General features: G+C 38.8%; 1 protein-coding gene across 3 annotated transcripts in view; it reads right to left on the reverse strand.

Annotated features, from left to right (window-relative positions):
• Window positions 1-20,869, reverse strand: part of LOC144665252 (E3 ubiquitin-protein ligase rnf213-alpha-like) — a 67,148-nt gene that overhangs the window by 14,538 nt on the left and 31,741 nt on the right. For all 3 annotated transcript variants that reach the window (XM_078526473.1, XM_078526464.1, XM_078526481.1), the window contains 24 exons: window positions 20,324-20,546; window positions 19,591-19,958; window positions 18,946-19,104; window positions 18,709-18,874; window positions 18,109-18,182; window positions 17,584-17,722; window positions 14,250-14,357; window positions 13,980-14,065; window positions 12,966-13,157; window positions 12,369-12,504; window positions 11,199-11,414; window positions 9,151-9,287; window positions 8,379-8,875; window positions 7,558-8,025; window positions 7,097-7,269; window positions 6,205-6,414; window positions 5,709-5,911; window positions 4,271-4,379; window positions 3,729-3,829; window positions 3,021-3,269; window positions 2,570-2,681; window positions 936-1,361; window positions 494-613; window positions 109-195 (listed from right to left, as the gene is read on the reverse strand). In XM_078526473.1, coding sequence (XP_078382599.1) covers window positions 109-195; window positions 494-613; window positions 936-1,361; window positions 2,570-2,681; window positions 3,021-3,269; window positions 3,729-3,829; window positions 4,271-4,379; window positions 5,709-5,911; window positions 6,205-6,414; window positions 7,097-7,269; window positions 7,558-8,025; window positions 8,379-8,875; window positions 9,151-9,287; window positions 11,199-11,414; window positions 12,369-12,504; window positions 12,966-13,157; window positions 13,980-14,065; window positions 14,250-14,357; window positions 17,584-17,722; window positions 18,109-18,182; window positions 18,709-18,874; window positions 18,946-19,104; window positions 19,591-19,958; window positions 20,324-20,546 — 4,759 coding nt within the window. The remainder of the gene's footprint in view (window positions 1-108; window positions 196-493; window positions 614-935; window positions 1,362-2,569; window positions 2,682-3,020; window positions 3,270-3,728; window positions 3,830-4,270; window positions 4,380-5,708; window positions 5,912-6,204; window positions 6,415-7,096; window positions 7,270-7,557; window positions 8,026-8,378; window positions 8,876-9,150; window positions 9,288-11,198; window positions 11,415-12,368; window positions 12,505-12,965; window positions 13,158-13,979; window positions 14,066-14,249; window positions 14,358-17,583; window positions 17,723-18,108; window positions 18,183-18,708; window positions 18,875-18,945; window positions 19,105-19,590; window positions 19,959-20,323; window positions 20,547-20,869) is intronic.

Raw genomic sequence — 20,869 nt, forward strand, 5'->3', positions numbered from 1 at the left:
TGAATAAGGCCAGGGCTTATAACCGGAATTTACGGTCTGTAGCTAGTACATGTAATTTTTTTCCATAAAACATGCATTAAGCTATGAACTAAGGAAAATGCAACATACGTGCTGGTTTTGCGGCACAGCGACCTCTCGGTACAAAGCCAGCAGTACTACGATATCTCTGGCGTGTCCTGGTATTTCACATAAATCCTGTAAGTAACAACAACAACACATTGAAGGTTAACAAGTAAATTTTGTTATTACTTCTTTCAGTTAGTAATCCCTTTCATGGTGATACACATGCACCCTGCGTTCAGTTGGAATATCGGCTCGGCTGTCAGCGACTCCGTAGAGCTAACGAGATGCATGCATTTTTCTCTTCATTGTAATTGTTATTGTTTTCATATTCACCTACAGGTCTCATTGCGATCGTAAGCAATTTTAATTCGTTACAAAAAAACGCAACAGGAGTTTCGAAACTAGAAAAAAAGGAAGTTTCATAAGTTACCTCCAGTGACACGATAAGTTCATCCGTGTTTTGACTTAAGATTGCTCTTGCTAAAGAATCTCTTACTTCCCGATATCGTTCTCCATACACTAAGAACCTGTCCTGATTCATTCCGTCATCCTGTTGAAAATAGTTTAAAAATTGAGGTTACTATTTAGTTACTAGTTTCAATCAATGATATCTACTTAATGATCAGCCATTTATAACGGCTCCTTCCAGTGCTCTTTTTATTTTACTCTAGATCTAATATATTATAACTCAAGGGCTGTTTGAGACATTTTGTCACGTGACATGTGGCAAGTCAATCATAACGAACAACATGTAAGAATGTCTCACTCAGCTCAATGCTTTCGCTTCTGTAGTGTCAATGTATTTAAAAATAAATTAACAAGTAAATAATCAGTTTCCACTTAGTGCATGATGACTGAAACAAGCACCACACCTCTTTTCGTTGGAACTCAGCGGGAACGATCCATGAAAGTTCTTCCCTTTGTGAGATTGTGGCAATTGAGTGTCCCCCGTAACGCTTGACTAGCTGCTTGAGCAGATACAGAGCAGGCGACCTGGAATGACCTGATGTACACAGAGCCTTAACTTTCATGAAAAGAGAATCCAGAGCGCCACGCGTTTCAGGTTTTCTCCACTTTTCGTCATCACTGACGCAGCTCAGATACAGGAACTCTGCAGCCATGCCAAGAGTGTAGCGCGCCTTTGCTACTGCCTCCAGCGAATCCACTTGGAGTTCATCGGAACTTGAAAAGGCTTCATTCAGGATCTTAAGTGCGTCTTGGCATAACTTGGTAATGAGGCCGATGTTAACGGCGAGATCGAGATTGGCGTTCTTGGAAAACGAACTGGTCCACGAATTCTGTAAGTAAAGGGAATACCTTAAGGTTACTATTTTTAGCGACTACTAATTTTAGCGGTTTTTTTCTGAGCAAGATTTAGCGACTAGTAAATTAAGCGATTTTCCGAAAATTATATACAAAAGAACAATTTTGATATACAGCTAAGATGGAAATAAATGTTCAGCAATAGATCAACGTCACTTGAAATTGAACGAACATTATCATTGTCAAAAAGAACAAGGTGAATTGCAAATGTCAGAAAATGGGTCCTCGTCAGGGAAATCAGTCATATTCTCCACGATGACGGCTATCCCAGCTATCTCCAAACCCTTTTGAATTTGTCATATAGTTGAACAGGGCCACTATATTTAATTTTGTATTCCTCTGGTGGGCGGGGGTATTAATTTAATGCGTATTAAATTTGAGCGAGACAAATTTTAGCGAGTACTAAATTTAGCGATTTTAGCCCATCTCGCTAAAATCGCGGTACATTTATGCAGTGCTAACTGGCAGGGAGAAGGTATAAAAATTACAGTAAGTTTTTCAGTCATAATCTTACCATGCACTATAGGAATGCTTTACAACGCGATATTTAAAAAAAAAACGAGATAAGAACAGGAGACGGTAAGTGGTTTTTAATAATAATAATAATAATAATAATAATAATAATAATAATAATAATAATAATAATAATAATAATCATCATCATCATCATTTCTATAGCGCTATTTAGCTAATCTTTCATAGCGCTTTACAATCACTATGCTAAAATATAAAAATAAAATATAAAAATACATAACTAAATTAATCTATTGAGCTAAAATATCTATACATGCAGAGAGTGAAGTTTTAAAAGTTAAAAATTTAAAAACTAAAAATATCATGATTATTTAACTGGACTTAAAGTAAACGTGTATAAGAAATAAAAATTAAATGTCATAGGCTTCTTTAAAAAGATAAGATTTTAGGTTCTTCTTAAAAATGTCTTCTAATGCCGATTTTCGCGGATGCTCAGTGGCAGGTTGTTCCACAGCCTTGGCGCAGCAGTGCTGAACGCCCGGTCTCCGTAGGTCTTGAGTTTAGCCATGGGCTCAGTTAGCAGTTCTTGGCCACTGGAACGTAGTGACCGAGAGAACTTTCTAAAACTTAGCATACTAGAAACATAGGATGGTGTTTTGTCGTTTCCAACAGTCCTATATATAAATATGACATATGACCTCATACGTACCTCCATACACTGCACAGCGAGTAGACTAACGTTCAAAATATGAGGCACCTCTGATGACAGACCCTGAGCTTCGTAAAGGAAACGCTGGAGGTGTTTCTTGGCTTTTTTGTCACTGAGAGGAAATTATGGAGAAGATTACATTCACAATAAACAAAAGTCAAGGGCGACTTCAATCTCTCACAGACATTTTCATTAGAATCGAGGCCATTTTTACTATAAAAGCGATAAAGACGCGAACAAAAACGTGACAAACGAAACAAATGGCTGTAAGTGACAAAAGAGAAAGAGAAAAAGAAAGGAAGGGAAACAGTTAAAAAGATACTTTGTTTGCAATTGACTACCCTTCACAAATTATCAGTTTCCGTGGTAGCGTCTAGACAATGAAACTGACACTTGAAATACTCTTTATAGGCACCTTCTACAGGTAGACAAGTAAACACAAGAGATTTACCTGGAGTTAATTAGTTGCTGTAAGAGAAATGATCTCACTACTGGACTGCTGTCCGCTCCAAACTCAGGAAATGGTGAAAATTCTCTTGTTTCACGAGTTGACTGTGTCCCTGTAACAAACCGCATGAGCATTTCAAACACCTCCGGATCCAAAAACCGCACGTCTTCCCCAAAGCAAAACACTGAGACGATCTCCATGAAGAATGCGTTGCAACGGTGAAGAAATGTTTCATGATCTTCAGGCGTGTCTCTGTAGACAAAGGCAATAATAACAACATTGAGAAGGCTAAGATTAATATACTAACTTCAGAGGAAGGACGATTCTATATAATTATTGCATATAGACTAGTGTCATTATCCACGAAAAAATCATCAGCAAAAAATACGAAAAATTGCAAAATACAAAATTACGAATTAGAATTAAAACATTTATAACTGCTTTCCACGAATGCCGTGCCGTGCCTTAATGCCGACAGAATGCCGCCACTATAGCCAAAGCTATTTTAATTTTAAGGGGGGGACAGACCCTGTGCTTTGCAATATATAAAACAGTCTTACACCAAAAAGTTGGGTATGTAGAGAAACTTAACGAAAACAAGCAAACAAACAAAAAACACATACATCTCCCCGGCACATAACTACCTACGAATAGATACAAACCAGTGTTCTAAACCTAGATATTCCTAGATAATCAAATGAAAAAACTTACTCCTGCAATCTTTGAATTGAGTCTTCACTGCAGCTCACCAAAAACCGTTCAACAATATTGAGCGACTCAGTCCTTGAAAAGTTCGTCCCGTCACCAAGGGCCTACAAAGGAAAACGAAAACGCTTTAAGGATAGTCTTCAACACAACCTGAAGCAAAGCGTTATTTACCCCGAGACCTTGGAGCAATTAGCCAACAAGCGGCCCAACTCGAGAAATGCTTTCCATACTGGTGTGGCGCACAGCGAGCAACAGAGGAAGGAACATAGTGAGAGACTCCGCTTGGTGAGAAGAGAGAGAAGATGCCAGCGCAGTTTCAACCTCTACTGAATTCAGATGTCCAGTCTGTCAGAGAATTGCTCTTCACGAGTCAGTCTGCATACTCACCGGCAAACTCATGTAAACTAATTTAATTTAATTTAATTTAATCTCTGCCAAGTGGCCATCTTACTCGTTACAAAGGAATTGCCAACAACAACACCTATAAGTCTAGAAATATGGTTTTCTTGCATTGTTTGCTTTACCTGTCGAATTTCAGTTCTTACCTTCCAAAGTTTTAAAATGTTTTGCAAATCTTGAGGATCCATTTCACCTTGGGATGGATACACGTGCTCAATAAACATTCTCACGGCACTGAGGCGCTGCCACATGCATCTGAAAATGGAAATGGAAAGCAAAATTCTAACACGGTGAAGATCATGTAACTCAAAACCTTTGAGAATAAATGTTGGAAATAAAGCGACCAATAACCTATAATTATTCTTAAACCTAAAAGTCTCTTGTTCATTACCGTTAAAATCCTAATGTTTTCGCTTAACTTCTTATTAATCGCCCTGAACTAGACAAGATTGGACAAGAAGTTTGTTCAAAGAGGACTCGACTAGGAGCTACTCCTGATCTGCAGCTTTCGAAATTCCAGAAGTTAAAGATGAATTCCAGTCCGTACTGCGCAATCTCGGCTGCAATGTTTATGTGAGCCCACACGAAGGAATGTTTACAAGCAAAACTAAAAATTCCGCGACAAACTTACCTTTTTCTTTATAATTCACGCCAGATATCCTTGCAGAACAAATAATAACGAGTAGAGGAACCTTGACGCTATTTCAAACCGACGTTTCAGCTCATCGGAAATTCTTAAACGAAACGAACTGTAATGGCGGATTAAAAAACTTCATGTATGCTGTCACCGAAGTGCAACGTTTCAACAAATTCAAAACAAAAACGAAAACAAACCCCGAGTCTGCGCAGTACGGACTGGAAATCAGCTTTAAAGGATTTGTAAAGAATCGCCGGGCTTATCAGAAAATAAGAGACGTGAACATTGAGCTGAGGTGGTGTTTGAAATCTCATAGCATGGGTATCACAGGCCTACTCCAGGACCCAAAATCGCCCAAAGTCGGCTAAAGTCGGCTAAAGTCGCCCAAAGTCGGCTAAAGTCGCCCAAAGTCGCCCAAAGTCGGCTAAAGTCGCCCAAAGTCGCTCTACGTCGCTTTAAATAGTATAGATATTTTCTGTAACAATGCTTTATGGTGTACCATGATGATTCCCATGTACATGTATACAACAACTGTACTTAGGTCGGTCACCTAAAACTGCCTAATATCGCTCAAAATCGCCCAAAGTCGCCTAAAGTCGCCCAAAATCGCCCGTAATTTTGGACAAAATAAGCAAAAATGGCCTAAAGTCACCTTAAGTCGCCCAAAGTTGGGTTCCAGAGTAGGCCTTATCACCAAATTCAACATCACAAAAGTTGGGAAATGTACCATTACGCACAGTACAAACTCTGAAAGTTGGAGTGTTTTTTTATGAATTGGTAAGTTAATTCAGGCCAAGTACCCTTTGATCTTAATTAGGAAACCCTACCCCATACTGGTAAATCATTTGGTACATTCTTATAATCTGGCTCCCTAAATTCAAATAACAAGGAGAAGTAAGGATCAGTGACTGATCAGTTTGCGAAATCAATATAACAGGAAATCGTACCTGCATTGTGTAAGGATTAACTCAGTTTTCTCTCCAACACGTGCCTTGTCCCCCGAAGAGCTCCTACTGATCGTTTCTTCTACTGGTATTTTCGCTGACAAAACTTGGTCACACCATGCCTGCCTTCGTGACCTGTCCTCGACACTTTCTGCAGAAGGCTCCATACGCTCTAAGCACATTTGTAGGGCCATGGCATCAACAGTCTACGAAAAAAATTACTGTCTTCAATGTTATGTATGCCATAGTTTTTTGGCTCAAGATAACAAGTGCTTTTTTATGCCCTTGATTTATTCTTGACGTTCAACTCTTTACAATATACCGCAGCCGACTAGCTTTTTGTCGCCGTCTAGGCAGATGACTTGAATTGGCTGAGGTTGCGTTAAGATTTCCGGGCGTTTAAGGTAAGTTAATGACCGACTTACCTAAGACACAACTGTCGAGCTTAAATGTAGTTTACACGTAGCTTCATGTTAACGACAGATAGAGCACCACTCACCATTTCGTCTTCATCCCACGAGAATCTGTTTCGAAGGTCTAGCACAATGTCAGGTTTGGCTTGTAGAAAGAGCGATAAACAGTGGAGTCGCTGCTGAATACGGGAATGTGCCACATGAACCAGAGACAAATCCAAAGCAAAGCTCTCGCCTGGCGTCTGGACTGAGTTCTGAATCTCTTTTGCAGCGGCTGTAATCGCTTTTTGAACAACCTAGGTCAGTGAAGGATTATGGCACTGTTACCTTGACGATCCAAAAACACACACCATTTTCGCGTATTAATAAGGATCATAAAACATAAAGCTAGTACATGTATAGGAATGCGTTTTATAGCTGGCATGTTACTAACCCCACCAATCTTCGTTCACGTTAGAAGTTAGATGCCATTAAAGGGGCTATGTCACGCAATTTTAGGCAATTTCGGCACTGTCCAACTGTACATAGAATTAACTGAAATATCAAAATAACGGCTTAAAACTGTAGAAGAACTCAAAAGAAACACAGAAAGGCCGAAACCGGGCTTGGATGGGCAAAGTTCAAGAAGATTAAAACGGATTGTGTTCGGGTAATCTTGAAACACGTCGACCTGTCTTTTTTTCAAGTTTATCTCAATTTGTATAAAAGTGTGATTTACAATGCTCGAAAATCATCCTTGTTTGTTGTCTCTGTTATGTGGCCGTGCTTTTACCAATAAAAGACTTTTGCTCTGCCAATTTAAAGTTTAGAGCTCTTAATTAGCGGAAATAAATAGAAGTACCTAAAAGACCGTGACCTAGCCACTTTAATAGCCCTAGCTTTTCTAAAGCTCTTTTTATGTTTCTAAGAAAAGTAAAGCTATGAAAAATAAAACACGACACGTTATCAGAACGCAATGATGTATTTCAACTAATTTACCTCAAGCTCATCGTCATCATGAGGTTTGTAAACCATATGTATAAAGTCGTGCAAATAGCAAGCCACTACCGACTCTTCGCCACCCTCACTAATGGCCTCTGAAACAATCGACTTCACTTCTGAATTGTTTAGCATCCTCCTCAAACATTCGGTAACGTTTTCATGGGAATTGGCTGAAAAATAATAAAACAAAACTCTGAAGCAAGTGGGATGAAGAATCTATATAGGAGATAGACAATTTTGTTATTCTCATCATGTAGCTCAAAATCTGGGTTATGTAACAGCTCTAACCTTACGGGAAAACAATAGAACAAACAACAGGAACAATTAATGCCCCTAGCCCCAAAAACAATTATAGCAACTGTTACGCTAGAGAATCAGTTGAATTGCAAGCTTGGTTACAGCACTTAAGAGAGGTGAGGTAAATTTGTTACAGTTGCTGCCATTTTCACTTCACTCACCTGCAATACTTCTGGCGTCTCGATACAGCTCATCTATGCGCTCTTTGAGGAGCCAAGAAAAAGGAAACCTGCACTGAAAAGCATGCGAACGATGCCCTGATTTTAAGACTGGAACCTTGTTACGGACCGCTGGAACATCCCCCTCTTGAAAGGACTCATAACTAAGCTCGCTAAGGTAACTGTCTCGAAAGACCCTCAACCAGAGGTTAAACATCCAAGTGTCTTCACTGGCAACCAGTTCAAGATTTCCGTCGCGATCAACATATGCTATGACTTCTGCCAGGATAGGAGCCACAACAGACTGGTAACGGTGCCACAGCGCTTTCTTGAATGTTCCAGTTTCATGCACTGTTGGGGACAAGGCTTCGGTTTGAAGCCACTCGTTTCCTCCATTCGCTGCTCGCTGATCTTTTTCTTGCAACAGCTGACAGAGACGTTCGGCCAGCACCATCTCAAAACGGCCTTCACCTGTTTAAAATTCAGAATTGAAAGTAGTGAACAATGTACATTTTAACGATTATTTTAGGCAATCTAGACAAATTATAATTATACTAAATAAATCTGTAAATGCGTACAGTGTATTTGAGGGAATACCGTAAAGTTTCAAATAAAATTTCCTATTGAATTATTGTCCCCAGTTTGCAGAAATGCTAGAACAATAGAAAGTTGCTTGTTTATTTATTATTCATTTACTATTAACAAGAGAGATCTAAATCTAAAGATCCGAATGTAAAGATCTAAAGCGATGGCTTTCACAGCAGTAGCTCCTAAATACAGACACACATTATAAGTCGAGCAAATAAATATTTTTTCATCCTCACCTGTTTTCGTCTGCGAAGAAAGTAATTTCAGCAGCAGCTCAATTCTTTTCGTTGCCCTTCCGAGAGTAGTTTCATCATCTTCAATTCTGCTTGCTGCTTCCTGTACGCAACTGACAAGAACCTGGCTCACAGTCAGATTAGGCTCGGTTTTGTGAAGAGCACTCTCAAAAATTGAACTTACTGAACGGCCCATCAGGGCTTCAATTGGTGGCATCTCCTCACTTGGCGGGCATAACTCGTCGATGTGAATTGACTGCCAATCGTCACCTTGCACGCCAACGAATTCAGAACAACCGCCTGCCACTCTTGACAGCTGCACAATCATCAAGATGTGACTGGGGTCAATGGACTCAGGATGCAACTCTTTTTCCATTTCCCGACATTCCTCTATGAGTAAATGACGAGAGCATGCTACCAGGCCCAAGTTTTGGTCCGCGGAATCGCACTGCACAATTAGCAAGCTCTCCCTGCCACCATGTCTTGCCCAGAAGTCCCTCCTGCGGGAAAAGAGCAAGAACTACTTAGATTTTTTGTCGTCTTGAATTTTCGATTTATCCAAGTTGCCTAATATTGAAGAATTTCTACACCAAATTATCTAGGAAACACATGTATCAAAAAAAATGACAGGCGCACTTCCTTTTTAGTTTGTATACGTTATTCCAGTTCTAAACACTCGTGTGACTTTTTATTCATTATTATTTCTACGGTATTTCCTTGTATTAAAAGCAGACTATGCATGAACAACAAAAAGACCAAAAAATGCACGAATTACCCTATGCAGTTACAGAATTGTTGTTCAGTTTGGAACTGCTGCAATGAGATAAACTTCACGCGGCCTTCAGGAATGTCAACAGCCTTGGATATGTCGGGAATGTCTCGGTCAGACAGAAGACGTGAATGCGTCGAAATCTGGAAAAACAAGCAAAAACTAAAACACAAGTAAAAAGCTAAGAAAAGAGAGAGGTGGATCTGCTTTTTACCCTTTCGTTCCTATTAACGCGCATTTTAGGCGCTATTTGGAAGTGCAGTAATTGAACCACTTGTGACGTCATCAATTAGCACGTGGAATTTCGTGAAGAATCGTGAAGAATCTGATAGAGCTTGGATCGATCTTTCTACGGGACTGTTCATTTTGAATATCGGTTGCATTCTCACAGAGCTAATCAGAGAAAAACACGATCCGTTTTTAGTGCAAAATCGTTGCTTTAAAAGGCCAGTACACCTGTAATTGGTCAAGGTCTCCTTTTCAGGGTTTTCCCATGATAACGTCAAAACGTTTTTGGCCAGAAGAAAGGATTTGAAGAGTAGAAAGTAATGACAATAAAAAAGTCGAAAAAAGCGAAGCAAAAGGAGCAAAAAAAAATTTGGAACGGTTTAGCATAAAAAAGTCCAAATTTTGGCTTATGCGCATGCACCAAAGTACGTGAAATATTGGTACATTTTTGCACATTCTCGTTCCCAGAGCCTCCGTTTCTTTTGGTCACGTGGTCGGCGAAACGAAGGGCTCTGGTAACACTTACTACCGGATGTCGTAAAATCCACGACATCCGGTAGCGCATGCCCACTGCATAAATGCATGTCTGCGTCTGCTCAATAAAAGAAAGGGGAAGGCTGGGGCTGACTTAGACGAGAAGAAAGCGAATTTTGAAAGACGATACGAGATTTGAGTTTGGCGTTCGAAAGAGCTGTACAGCAATCCTTGCTACAACTGTCGGAGGACATCAAGAAACAAGAAATGGAACAGGAAGCCGCCCTGCCTGCTGTAGTCGTTAAGTAGAACGACTGTCCTTGTGTTTTGCCCGCTGGTTTTGGCAATTGAAGTCGTTGATATTTTAACTTAATCAATACGATTCGTTTGGAACTCATTGAATTGCATGGCTGATAGATGTGTTCTTGTTGTGTCGTCTCTACACGCAATATTATCTGACGGCAGATAGAAAAGTTAGAATCCAGAGGAATTGGAGTTATAGTCGCGCTGTTATAGTGTTTAAACATGGAGTCGAGGATATCATCAGCTGATAACATTCCGACGGTTGATGATACTGTGAAATTTATTTATGGCCATGCGGAGGTATTGCAGAAAATTCAGAACTAAAAAAGCCGCTGATCGACGAGGAATCATTCTATTGAGCAGCGGTAAGAAATATCACGTTGAATTTCAAAATCTTCATGTAATTCATGAACTCCATTTAGTGTGTTTATCTCGTATAAGCTAAGTTGATAACGCAAATGTTTGCAATATTTTTACTGCAATTAAAAGTACAACCGAGTTACACCTTACAAGTGATGTATTTGTCATTCGTTCATAAACAAAGGTCTGCTTCGTGAATACGTTATTCCAACAAGCTCCCAGTGTTATTCGGTCTTTTTCCAGTAACATTTTTAAACTTTCCCGCTTCATCTTCAATTGTTTCGATGACCGGAAGTATAACCAAAATCGCGTAGAAGCGTTTCGTTTTTTTACCTAATTACGCATGCAGTTTTTATCAGCCAATCAAAAAAATCATATTTTTTACCGTTACCAGGGCCACTACGTCATGTCAATTAAAAAAAATACGCGTGGCCCTGGGGAAGAGGATGATTTTTGCACAGAATCTTTATCAAAATGTTGCTGAAGTGTAAAAAAGTGCTTCCTTAGCAACGTTTAGGTAAATTCAAGTTCAAAGCACCAAACATTCAGTTTATCGGTTATAAATAAAAACGCGTTTTTGGGAGGAAATTTGGGAGTGAGGGGGTTAATTCGTGCCTTTTAAATGAGGTATCAAATCAGACGCCGTAAAAGTGAATCAACAACTTAATTATTACAGTTAGAACACTTACTTGAGCGCGCAGTGCCACGTTAGTGTCGCCTGTGGCACGTGACTTGATGTCGTTCAGTGCTTTTTCTAGGAAGCTAACCAGGCTTGAGTGTTCCTGTTCGCGAAAGTACGTGGTCCATAAATTGCCCGCTTGTGAGCTTAGACGCGAGCAGCGAAGACGAGTTACTGAATCAGGAGTCGCACATTGAAGCAAACGTTCCTGGCAACATCTCAATACCTGGGGAAATTTAAGTGTCCATTAGGAAATCAAAGTATTTGTTGTTATATTGGCATATGGACAAATTGAAAGGGGGTGGCGAATTTTCAAAACGACAACCGCAACGTAAATTCGCTTCTAAAAAGTGTCAAATAAGACTTTTTATGTGGATCGATATTGATAAAGCCAAGGTTTCCTTACCCAACATTTATAATCATTACTCGCTTTCGCCAGAGTTTTCCACATTCGTGTTATACAAATTAGGGCCTCTTCACATGAGCCCGGTTAACAGGCTGTCTCGGTTACCAGGACAGATTTTGACGTCTGTTCATATGGAAAATTTCAGCCCGGTTGACGGGGATAAAATTCAAGAAACGAAACCAAAATTGCGACACATAAAGTTGCATCCTTTGCGACTATCGTAGCTTTATCGACGCTTGTAACTTTACTTATAAAGCTAATTCGCATATTTCTAAAGTGGAAATAGTTACAAGGCAAAATCATTCCATTTTGACCACCCAGTTACGAAAGGGAAGCTATTTTTTCAAAAAAAGTTGCGTCCCGGCGGCCGGGCTGAGTGTTCATATGAGAAAATTTTCTTCCCGGTTGCCGATATCTCGTTTGCAGAAACCGAGATATCGGTAACCGGGCTGGCCCGCCTTCTCATATGAACACATCAAAAATTTTACAAAGAAAATAGGAGTGAGCCGAGATCTCGGTAACTGGGCCAGCCCGGTCAACCGGGATCATATGAAGAGGCCCTTAAACAAAGAAAATCAGAACGTATTCCAAGTTAGCAACGTAACTCAACAGGCATATTGAAATTCATATTCTCTTTTTAAAAAGAAGATCAACCTCCAACTTCAACCAATGAACGAGATGGGAAACAATTCAGTCTTTTAGACAGGTTCAATGACACCTTAACTTTTTTGTCACATTATCATGGTATTGTCAGTAATTCCCAGCGCATCTTACATTTTCCTCCCAAGACTCTCTGTCCTCATCTGACAAAACTGAGCCGTCGTCGTGAAGCTCAGCACAAACTTGCAAAACCACAGCCGGAACAGTGTCCCCGTGGTAACCAATGAAAGCGTCTCCTTTTTTAAATGCTCTTTAAAAAAAGATCTCGATAAGATTTATTGTCAAAATACTAAAAAAATGAGAAATCATATATATGACAAAAAAATAGCCAGAAATGCGAGTCAACAACACACTTAATACGCTGAAAATTTAAGTGCAATCGCAGCCCCATTCGCGTCACACGTTTGTTAAATTGTGACCATATGATTCGTTATGTACTTTAATGTAATGTTACAAACTGGTACAGTTAGAGTAGTGCAGTACTACATGTGTTTGCCAATTTCCCAAACCCGTTAAACAACTGTTATTTAGCTCAATTTCTAACCAGTTTTGTTTTTATTTACCAGCCGACTAATAAAATGGTAATTTTTGAACATCACAGACGAAATAAATGAGCTTGGATCCATACATTACACAGATGAATACATGAATACATTTACTGAAATGACACGTGATACGTTAAAAACAACTTCGTCAATTTACAGTAAGAACCTTTTCGGATTCTCGTGGGCTGGCTGGAAAACCTCAGCAAAGTCTTTAACCCAGTCATTTAATTTCCTGGTCAGTTGTTCCTGTGGCTCTGTGAGACCAGAAGACATTACGAGGAAATGCTTCTCCAGGCGGTTTATCAGTGGAATGGGAAAGTTGTTGTAAACCACGTCTTTTTCAGCGATCACAATCAGTCTGTTGTAAAGAAGCAGTGATTGTCAAAATGAAGTCAAGGAAGCCGGAAACCTCAATAGTGCATGCTGTTTTTTAACGTTTGTAAAAATAAATAGAGGATATTACATATGGTTGCGCGGTGATATGAAATTTATCTACGAGTGCTCAAATCGATATCTCACGAGTGAGCGCAGCGAACGAGTGGGATATCGATTTGAACACGAGGGGATAAATTTCATATCTCCAAGCAACCATGTAATATTCTGTTTATTATATAAACCTACTAATTACGATGTTTTTGACGATTTTTCGAAGATTTCCGAAGATTTGCAAAATGTTGTCGGAAGGTCGTACGAATGTTTCCGAGCATTTTCCGAAAATTTCCGAAGAATTCCGAAGATTGCCGAGGAAGATCCGAAGATATTTTGACTTGATATCGATTTACTTTGGCTCATTCATCATTGAAACAGGGCAAACTTGTCAGAAAATGTTTCGAAATCGATATCTTCACACGTGAAAATAACATGTTATTTTCACGTGTGAAGATATGATTTTTTCGCGCGAAAGATTTTCTGGTATTTCACTGATGTTTATATAATAAACAGCTATCTATATTTATATATATATATTTTTTACATGTACGATTTAGCTCCAACTAAACACACCCAGCTCGTCACATTTTAAATTTGCTCAGCTTAATAACGAAATAGTTTCACGAATGTTGGTCATTACATGTTGCCTGGGAGCTGTTGAATTGCCATCGACTTACTGTTTGGTTTACATAGTTTTAACAAAGAATAGTATTGGAGATCATTGGAGTATAACTCATAAAAAAGTGATTACCTGAAATCTTTGTGAACGCGGCACTTGACTCGGTGATTACCAAGCCCCAAATCGACATATTTCTCTCCTCCAAAAGTCACATAATACTAGAAGACAAAAGTTATATAAATATAAAACCTTCAAACACTAAACATATAAGATAATGGACACATAGTTTCATGTTTCCATGAATAAAATGTCTTCGTGCTTCGGTACACGGCAATTTACAATATAAATGTACAGTTTAAGCAATGCACACAGTACGTTGGAAGAACTTAGTGTTAGACTGACCTGATTTAGTGCGTCGTAGAGGCTCTCGTAGAGGTTTTCGAGATTTAACAAAATCACCGTTCTGCCGGTTTCCATACAAATTTTGACACGGTTGATGTTGCGACAAACCTATGGCAATAAATCGAAGTCTTAGCTGCACAGTTTATCATTCTTTTTAGGCGAGGACGTAGTCTCGAGCCTAATGTTATCATGTTAGTATAAAGCGATTTTGGATTCTTCGTGTTAAGATGCGCGATGTGATGATTCGAACCGAAGAGGACTGGTAACTAAGACCATGGTTTGAGATTTGTTTGCGTCCGCCATCTTGGTTGGACTTGGTTGTTCGGTCGAGCGTGTGAGAATTTTTCGCAGCCAGAAGCCTTGACTCGATTAGTAGCTGATATTTTTTTCGCCCACTTACAAACTTTTTGTGATATCAAAGTACACAAAAACCTTATCGACACACCTAAAAGTCGAGGGACTAAACTATTTGTGATTTGATTTACTGCCTGGCGTAACCTGAGCTTTAACTGAAGACGAGAAGTGCAGAAGACGTATACTGCGACAACTGCAGCTGAGGTGAGCTATCTAAAGTTTATATTTGCTTGTACTTTATTGAATACCGTAGTGTTGGAATAACATAATTGTCAAAGTATTTATGGAATCGAAAAAACGATTTTAAAAGTGAAATATCTGCCAGATGTTATATTTAATTTGCTAAAATTAAAAAAACAGAAAGCTCATTCGCGATCCCTTCTGTCAACAGAACGTTTTCACTCTTACTACTAGGTCAGATTTCAACATTGATTTTAATAGTGGTGTACAAAGCAGCAGTAAATCTATATATATAAACAAATGATTGTAAAATATGGATACAAACAAACTTATTTCAGCCTTACCACTGATAACAGAACTACAATTGATCATATATTTATACAAATCTAAATAAATCAAGAGTCCAAACTGGTGTTCTAGAGACACACCTCAGTGACCTGAAAGCTGTGTGGTTAACAACCAAAAAAGAGTATATACATTTATTTTTGTAGGCTATGATAACTAGTAAATGATTTAAGAAAGATATAATGTACAAGTAGAAAGATGTGTTTCAGAAAAAAGAAGAAATTAAGTGAATTTAGTAACTACTTATGTTGCATTAAATTGTTGAAGTTAATCACTCTTGGTGTCTAAACAAATATGTTTTAAACAATTATTATTTTTTAACTATTGATTCTTTCTTTCATTATGTTTACAGAACAGAAATAAAAACAACAACAACAACAGAAAACATCCAAGATACAGTTTTCAAAGAATCCACTGATTGCTGTGCTTTGTCCTAATTGCTTCAATATGTTTAATCTGCACTTTGTCAAGAAGCACCATGAATGTGTGAATGTAGCTATTGCATTGGAACTTGTTATTGGCCTCTATTCTGCCTCTATGCAATATGTACATAATAAAAAGCCCAATCCTCACTATGAATGGCAGATATATTTTAAGCAAAACACAGCGAAAACCATGTAGCAATAACACCAAAGTTAAAAGACGGTGTAAAACATCTCTGGATTTACTACTGAAAGACCCTCAATACAAATTCATCACTGGCAAACCACTGTATCAACTCTACTTCCTAGTCTCCACTTGTACTGTATCAAAATTTTGGACTTATTGGACTTGCTTGCAACACAGATTGTACAGATAGTGCAAACAACTATCAGCCCCATTTAAATTTGTACCTACTGGACAAAGGGTACGTTACAGTTTGTACAGTGAGTGCAACTGTCAGCTATATTTAAACAAGAGGCAATCTAGATACATTATTGCAAGACAATATTTTTATGCCAAACTCGTGGAAGTTTCCTTGCAGTCTAGTACAGTTACAAAATATGATGCATTCCATTGTCAAAAGTTGTGATAAAAGACATCATATTAGAATTGTACAAATTTTAAAATTGCCAATTTTGTGATCAAAGCAGCTTATTATTTGCCTCCTTTATAGCAAATGACTCAGTGTCTCAACTTTCAACTTAGAGCGAGGAGCCCAAAAAAGTGACCACTTATAATGTATTCATATTCTTTCTTGCAGATTTTATCCAATCAGAAGCTCGTCACAGCTTCTCATTGGAAAACGGCTGCATGAAAGAATGTGAATTAATTAAAAGTGGTCACAAATGTGGGCTCCTTGCTGTAAATCACACTTTAATCAACGATATCAATTTCTGCGTTCAATTACTTGGATATCTTTTGGACTCACAATCTTACTCAATAGACATTTTTGGCTTTGTCAGTGTAAATTGCCATTTCAAACCACATGATGCTGCCCAGAGAACTTGTTTTTTTTTTTTAAACAAGTAAAAAAAAACTAAAACTATCTGAATACCAAGAGCATTTGTTTGAATTTGAAAGAAGTGATTCTCAAGAGTGATGCCACGTAGTCTGAAAAGGGACAACAAACAAACAAAGCCCAAAAGGCGTATTCTCAGTTCTTTGTCTGGAATTTTTAACATACTGACTTGCTTAACTGGAACGTCCTCGCCTTAGTATGCATTGCATACCGGTTATTTTATTTATAAGCAATTTCTGTGTGTGCTAGTTTCTGCGACGAAAACACATGGGAAAAATCAACTTGCTCGTTTTGTCTCTTACCGAAGAACTTTACGCCTGTTTGCATGTCTGAGCAACTCATATACAGGTACATTAATTAATAACTTTTTGCCGGAAAGAAATTTACAATGACTATTATGTCGTCTTTACATTGTTTAAAAAAGGTAAAACTGAATACCACAATCTGTTTTTTTTTTTTTTTGCGATATTATATACTCATTATAATTAAGTACTCGTTATTGTCCTCCCTGTAGTTCTGAACAAATTCTCCCTAGCATGGCGTCAAGTTGGTATTTATTGGATGTGACATGTAATTAACGAAGAAACGAATTTCGAATGAACGGAACGGCTAAACGTAAAACAGATGAACAGACAATATGCGACCCTCCAAGGGAAAACAGGGAAAAAGGTGATAGCACACTCACGGCACGCTTCCACTTCAAAACAAAAGAAATTGGTTTCAGCACGCTTAAAGCGTGTTCAAGAACACACTTCATTAGGAAACTCCTTTGTTTCGCTTAACAATAAGGCGTGCACATACAAACAATGAAGTCAAACAAAGAAGAGTGTTAAGGTTCGAAAACAAAAGCTAGCGTGCGACAACACGCTAGTGTGTAAAATATCACAACACACTTAGCGTGCAAGACAGCACAACACGCTTAGCGTGCGAGGGCACACTAGCTTGCTAAAGAATTTTCCAAACACCGAGAGAGTGTAACATAATGCGAGAAAATATCTTTTTTTTTCACCGTACCTGAGTAAATAACTGATCTTTTGGGAAACCGCTACCAAAAATAACATATGGTTCTTCTGAATCTTTTTCTACCAAAAGCTGTTTTACTCTTGGTAAAGCTGCAAAGTTTTCTGTCATGATTAGCAGGTAGCGTCCTTCCCTGCAAAGATACAAGTTAAAGTAACGAAAATTAAATGTTACTATCCACCAATATAATTAATAAATTATTGTAAGTAAGTTCCTGATGGAATTGGGCGTAGTCACATACATCACATAAAGAATCGACTGATCTTGTCCAATGTTCTTTAACCAAGCAATTAGGCATTTGCCACCTTAATAATCACCTTTTTCAGGCTGTCGTTGGATTTGAAAGCATTTAAGCAGCGTTAAGGATCAAAACAATTTATAAAGTTCTTCACTTCCTCAGACAATCAGTCTCACAAACAATCATAAACGAAATATAAATACAATAATATTGGTTCAGTATTATACATGCAATATTCGTGCAAATAAACAAAAACAGCAGCATATAGACCTTAAGCTTACCCCAAGACGCCTTTCCTATCCAGGCTTGCCTGAATAAGGTTTAGTGAGTCGTCGCCTCGGTGTTCCTCTTCCTCCTGTAAAGGAATCCAGAATGATCATTAAATTGTCCAGTTTATAATGGTAACTAAAAAAAATCATTTTTGCCATTCATGTTTTGTTTTTAACTCTGTAAATTTGTGCCTGAAACACGTAAGGTCGTGCAGAGAAAAAGTTTGTTAGTTGCACTATTTAAAGTTCAGAAACAGTTGTATCGTTGTCACTGGACCAGGTTCTGGACTTGTTTCACATCATAATCAGTCGCATAGTTTTCGTTTGATTTGACCCATCAAGTTTTCAGAAGCTTGTGGACCAGTTCCTGCCAGTGGGAATTACAATTGATTTGCGATACGAATTACAGCCCAGATAAAACACTTCAGATTCTGCTTTTAGAGATAAAACGAAAACAGATAGAGTTTGGTCAAAATATTTCCTCAAAGAATCCAAAATTTAATGCATTTGTCTTCCTTTTGCCAATCAAGGACGGGACATTAACGACCTAATGATACGCATTTCCAAAACAAGATGGAAGATCATACTTATACGTGAAAGATTGATCCTTACCTCAAAATATTCAGGCGGGAAACCAACATTTCTCATGATGATTCGGACAGGGTTGAAATCATCTTCTAGCAAGCCACTGAAATTACGTTTAATGGCGTGTTCGAGCTCTCCCCAATTTGGTCGGCGTTTCTGTTCTTTTGCGATGTGGACCACCATTTTTAGTAGGCTGAGTAATAACACAAACAGACACTTCAATTGTTTAATTCTTGGACTGCTGACAAATCAACACATTCATACCTATAGAAATCTCGTAGTCCAAAAAATTCATCTTTCTTCCCCTCTTGCAGTTTTTTCAGATCTTTCTGCTTGTTGTAGAGTTCGGTGTAGCCACGGACTAATGGGGATATTAGGGGTTCTATCAGTGCCATAATGTCTTGATCACCTCCACAAATTCCCCTAAAAGAAAAAAAGTGTTGATGTCAAAGGCAGTGATAGTTATTACCACCTGTAGCGACTTTCTTTGGACAGTTTCACTGATATGATTTTAACTGTTTTCTTAATTGAAGGCTATCGTAAATTAAAATATATAATGATTAAAAGGCCATGTGGGAATCTCATTGGACACAAACGTGTCATAATTTCTCCTATCCTGGGTCTTTCCTTAGTCCAGTCCAAAAACCTGTTCAATTCATAAAAAGCAAGCTGCCAAATAGCATTTCGATGATATTTAGCCTTTTTCAAAGCATCTGAGAGCCAAAGGCGTACTTTAAATTTATCCTGACCATACCTCATCCATTTGCAGCCGTTGTCAGTTTAATAAAAAAGTCCTTCGCCCTCCTCAATTTTGCATCAACTGCTCATTTAATTTGACGGTATTCATTTAGCACTCCTTTTCTTAGAGGACGGACAAATGTTTTTTTTACCCTTGGCGACACAAGTTACCTGGCAGTTGCCTCCAGTTCATCGTCATCGGGTTCATTACGGCAGAGCATTATTCCACGGTTCATCTTGGCAGGGTCCAACGCCCAGTTCGATAGGCCAATGAAAGCAACCCGGGTAAAACTGTCTTCGGTTTGAATGATGTCGTCGTCATTTTGGTCTCCATCTTCCAGAAGGGGATGTAGAGTTTTCAAGGGCATCTTAGGTGAGTCCTCTGCCAGTCCTACCTCATCTAGTACCACCACAGAGGCAAACCTATCTGACGTTCTTTCTGTGTTTTTGCTTTCTTGAAGTTCACTGCACTGTCGAAATGTTGCCAATATTCCCTCAGGAGTGGATTGAGGGCTACACTGATACGAAACCAGCTGAATCTGTTTGTAAAAGTAATGTTTTAACTGAAAGCACTTGATCATACGTCGCATACCGTAACTTTAACGTTTTGATGACAATTCTTACAACATGTTACAACCCCATGCGTGCGACGTGACAAACTTGTGGTCTATACATCACTGCAATAACACCTATTTTCTCTTTGATTTTTAAGCCGTGGTAAAAGTATTAAAGCTAATAAGGGAATGTGACTGGGACTTAGTATGTGAGATTTTACAAACGATCTGAAAACAAGCGAAAACTTCATCTTAGGATGGATTTGCACGTTTAGAACCCAACCGATCCTCTTTGAGGCGCCGAGCGAACCACACCTTTCGTCTGCCCTGCGTTGCACTTTGGGTCTTACCTGCTTAAACTTTTTGAAAAGCTCGGATTTTGAGTTATCTCCCTGCATGTTGTCAGCTACAACAGTCTTGGCCAGAGACTTGGAGCTGCCCGGTTTACCAACCACAAACAATGGGATCCTGAGCTCAATACACACAACCATCATGAACACATTTTCACTAAGGGCCTCATTGCAGGCGATGTTTGGTCCAAGCTTCAACTGCGTCATCAAAGCTTGTTGGCAACTTTAGAAAAATAGACAATGATATTTGAAAGTTGTGAAAATAATTGTGATGCTAATATCTAGGTACGTTCAGCCTGAGAGGAGGGGGACGTCTGTACCGAGGCTAGGTAGGTTGGGTTGACGGAAGATTTAATGGCTCTGATCTGATCTGTACACTGATTACTATCACTGTTGTTTCATGATTTTATCGAACATGCATGGCCCAATTGGCCGGCCAGCCAGCTCGTCACTTTTGCCATAGCTAATTCGTAATATCTTTCTCAAGCCCTTGTCAAACGGTGCCCTTTGGCGGAGATGTTTGTGGAAAATGTTGGAAAAATTTTG

Source organism: Oculina patagonica, chromosome 1 (assembly GCF_052425735.1).
Source record: "Oculina patagonica isolate OP01 chromosome 1, crgOcupat, whole genome shotgun sequence".
Taxonomy (NCBI): domain Eukaryota; kingdom Metazoa; phylum Cnidaria; class Anthozoa; order Scleractinia; family Oculinidae; genus Oculina; species Oculina patagonica.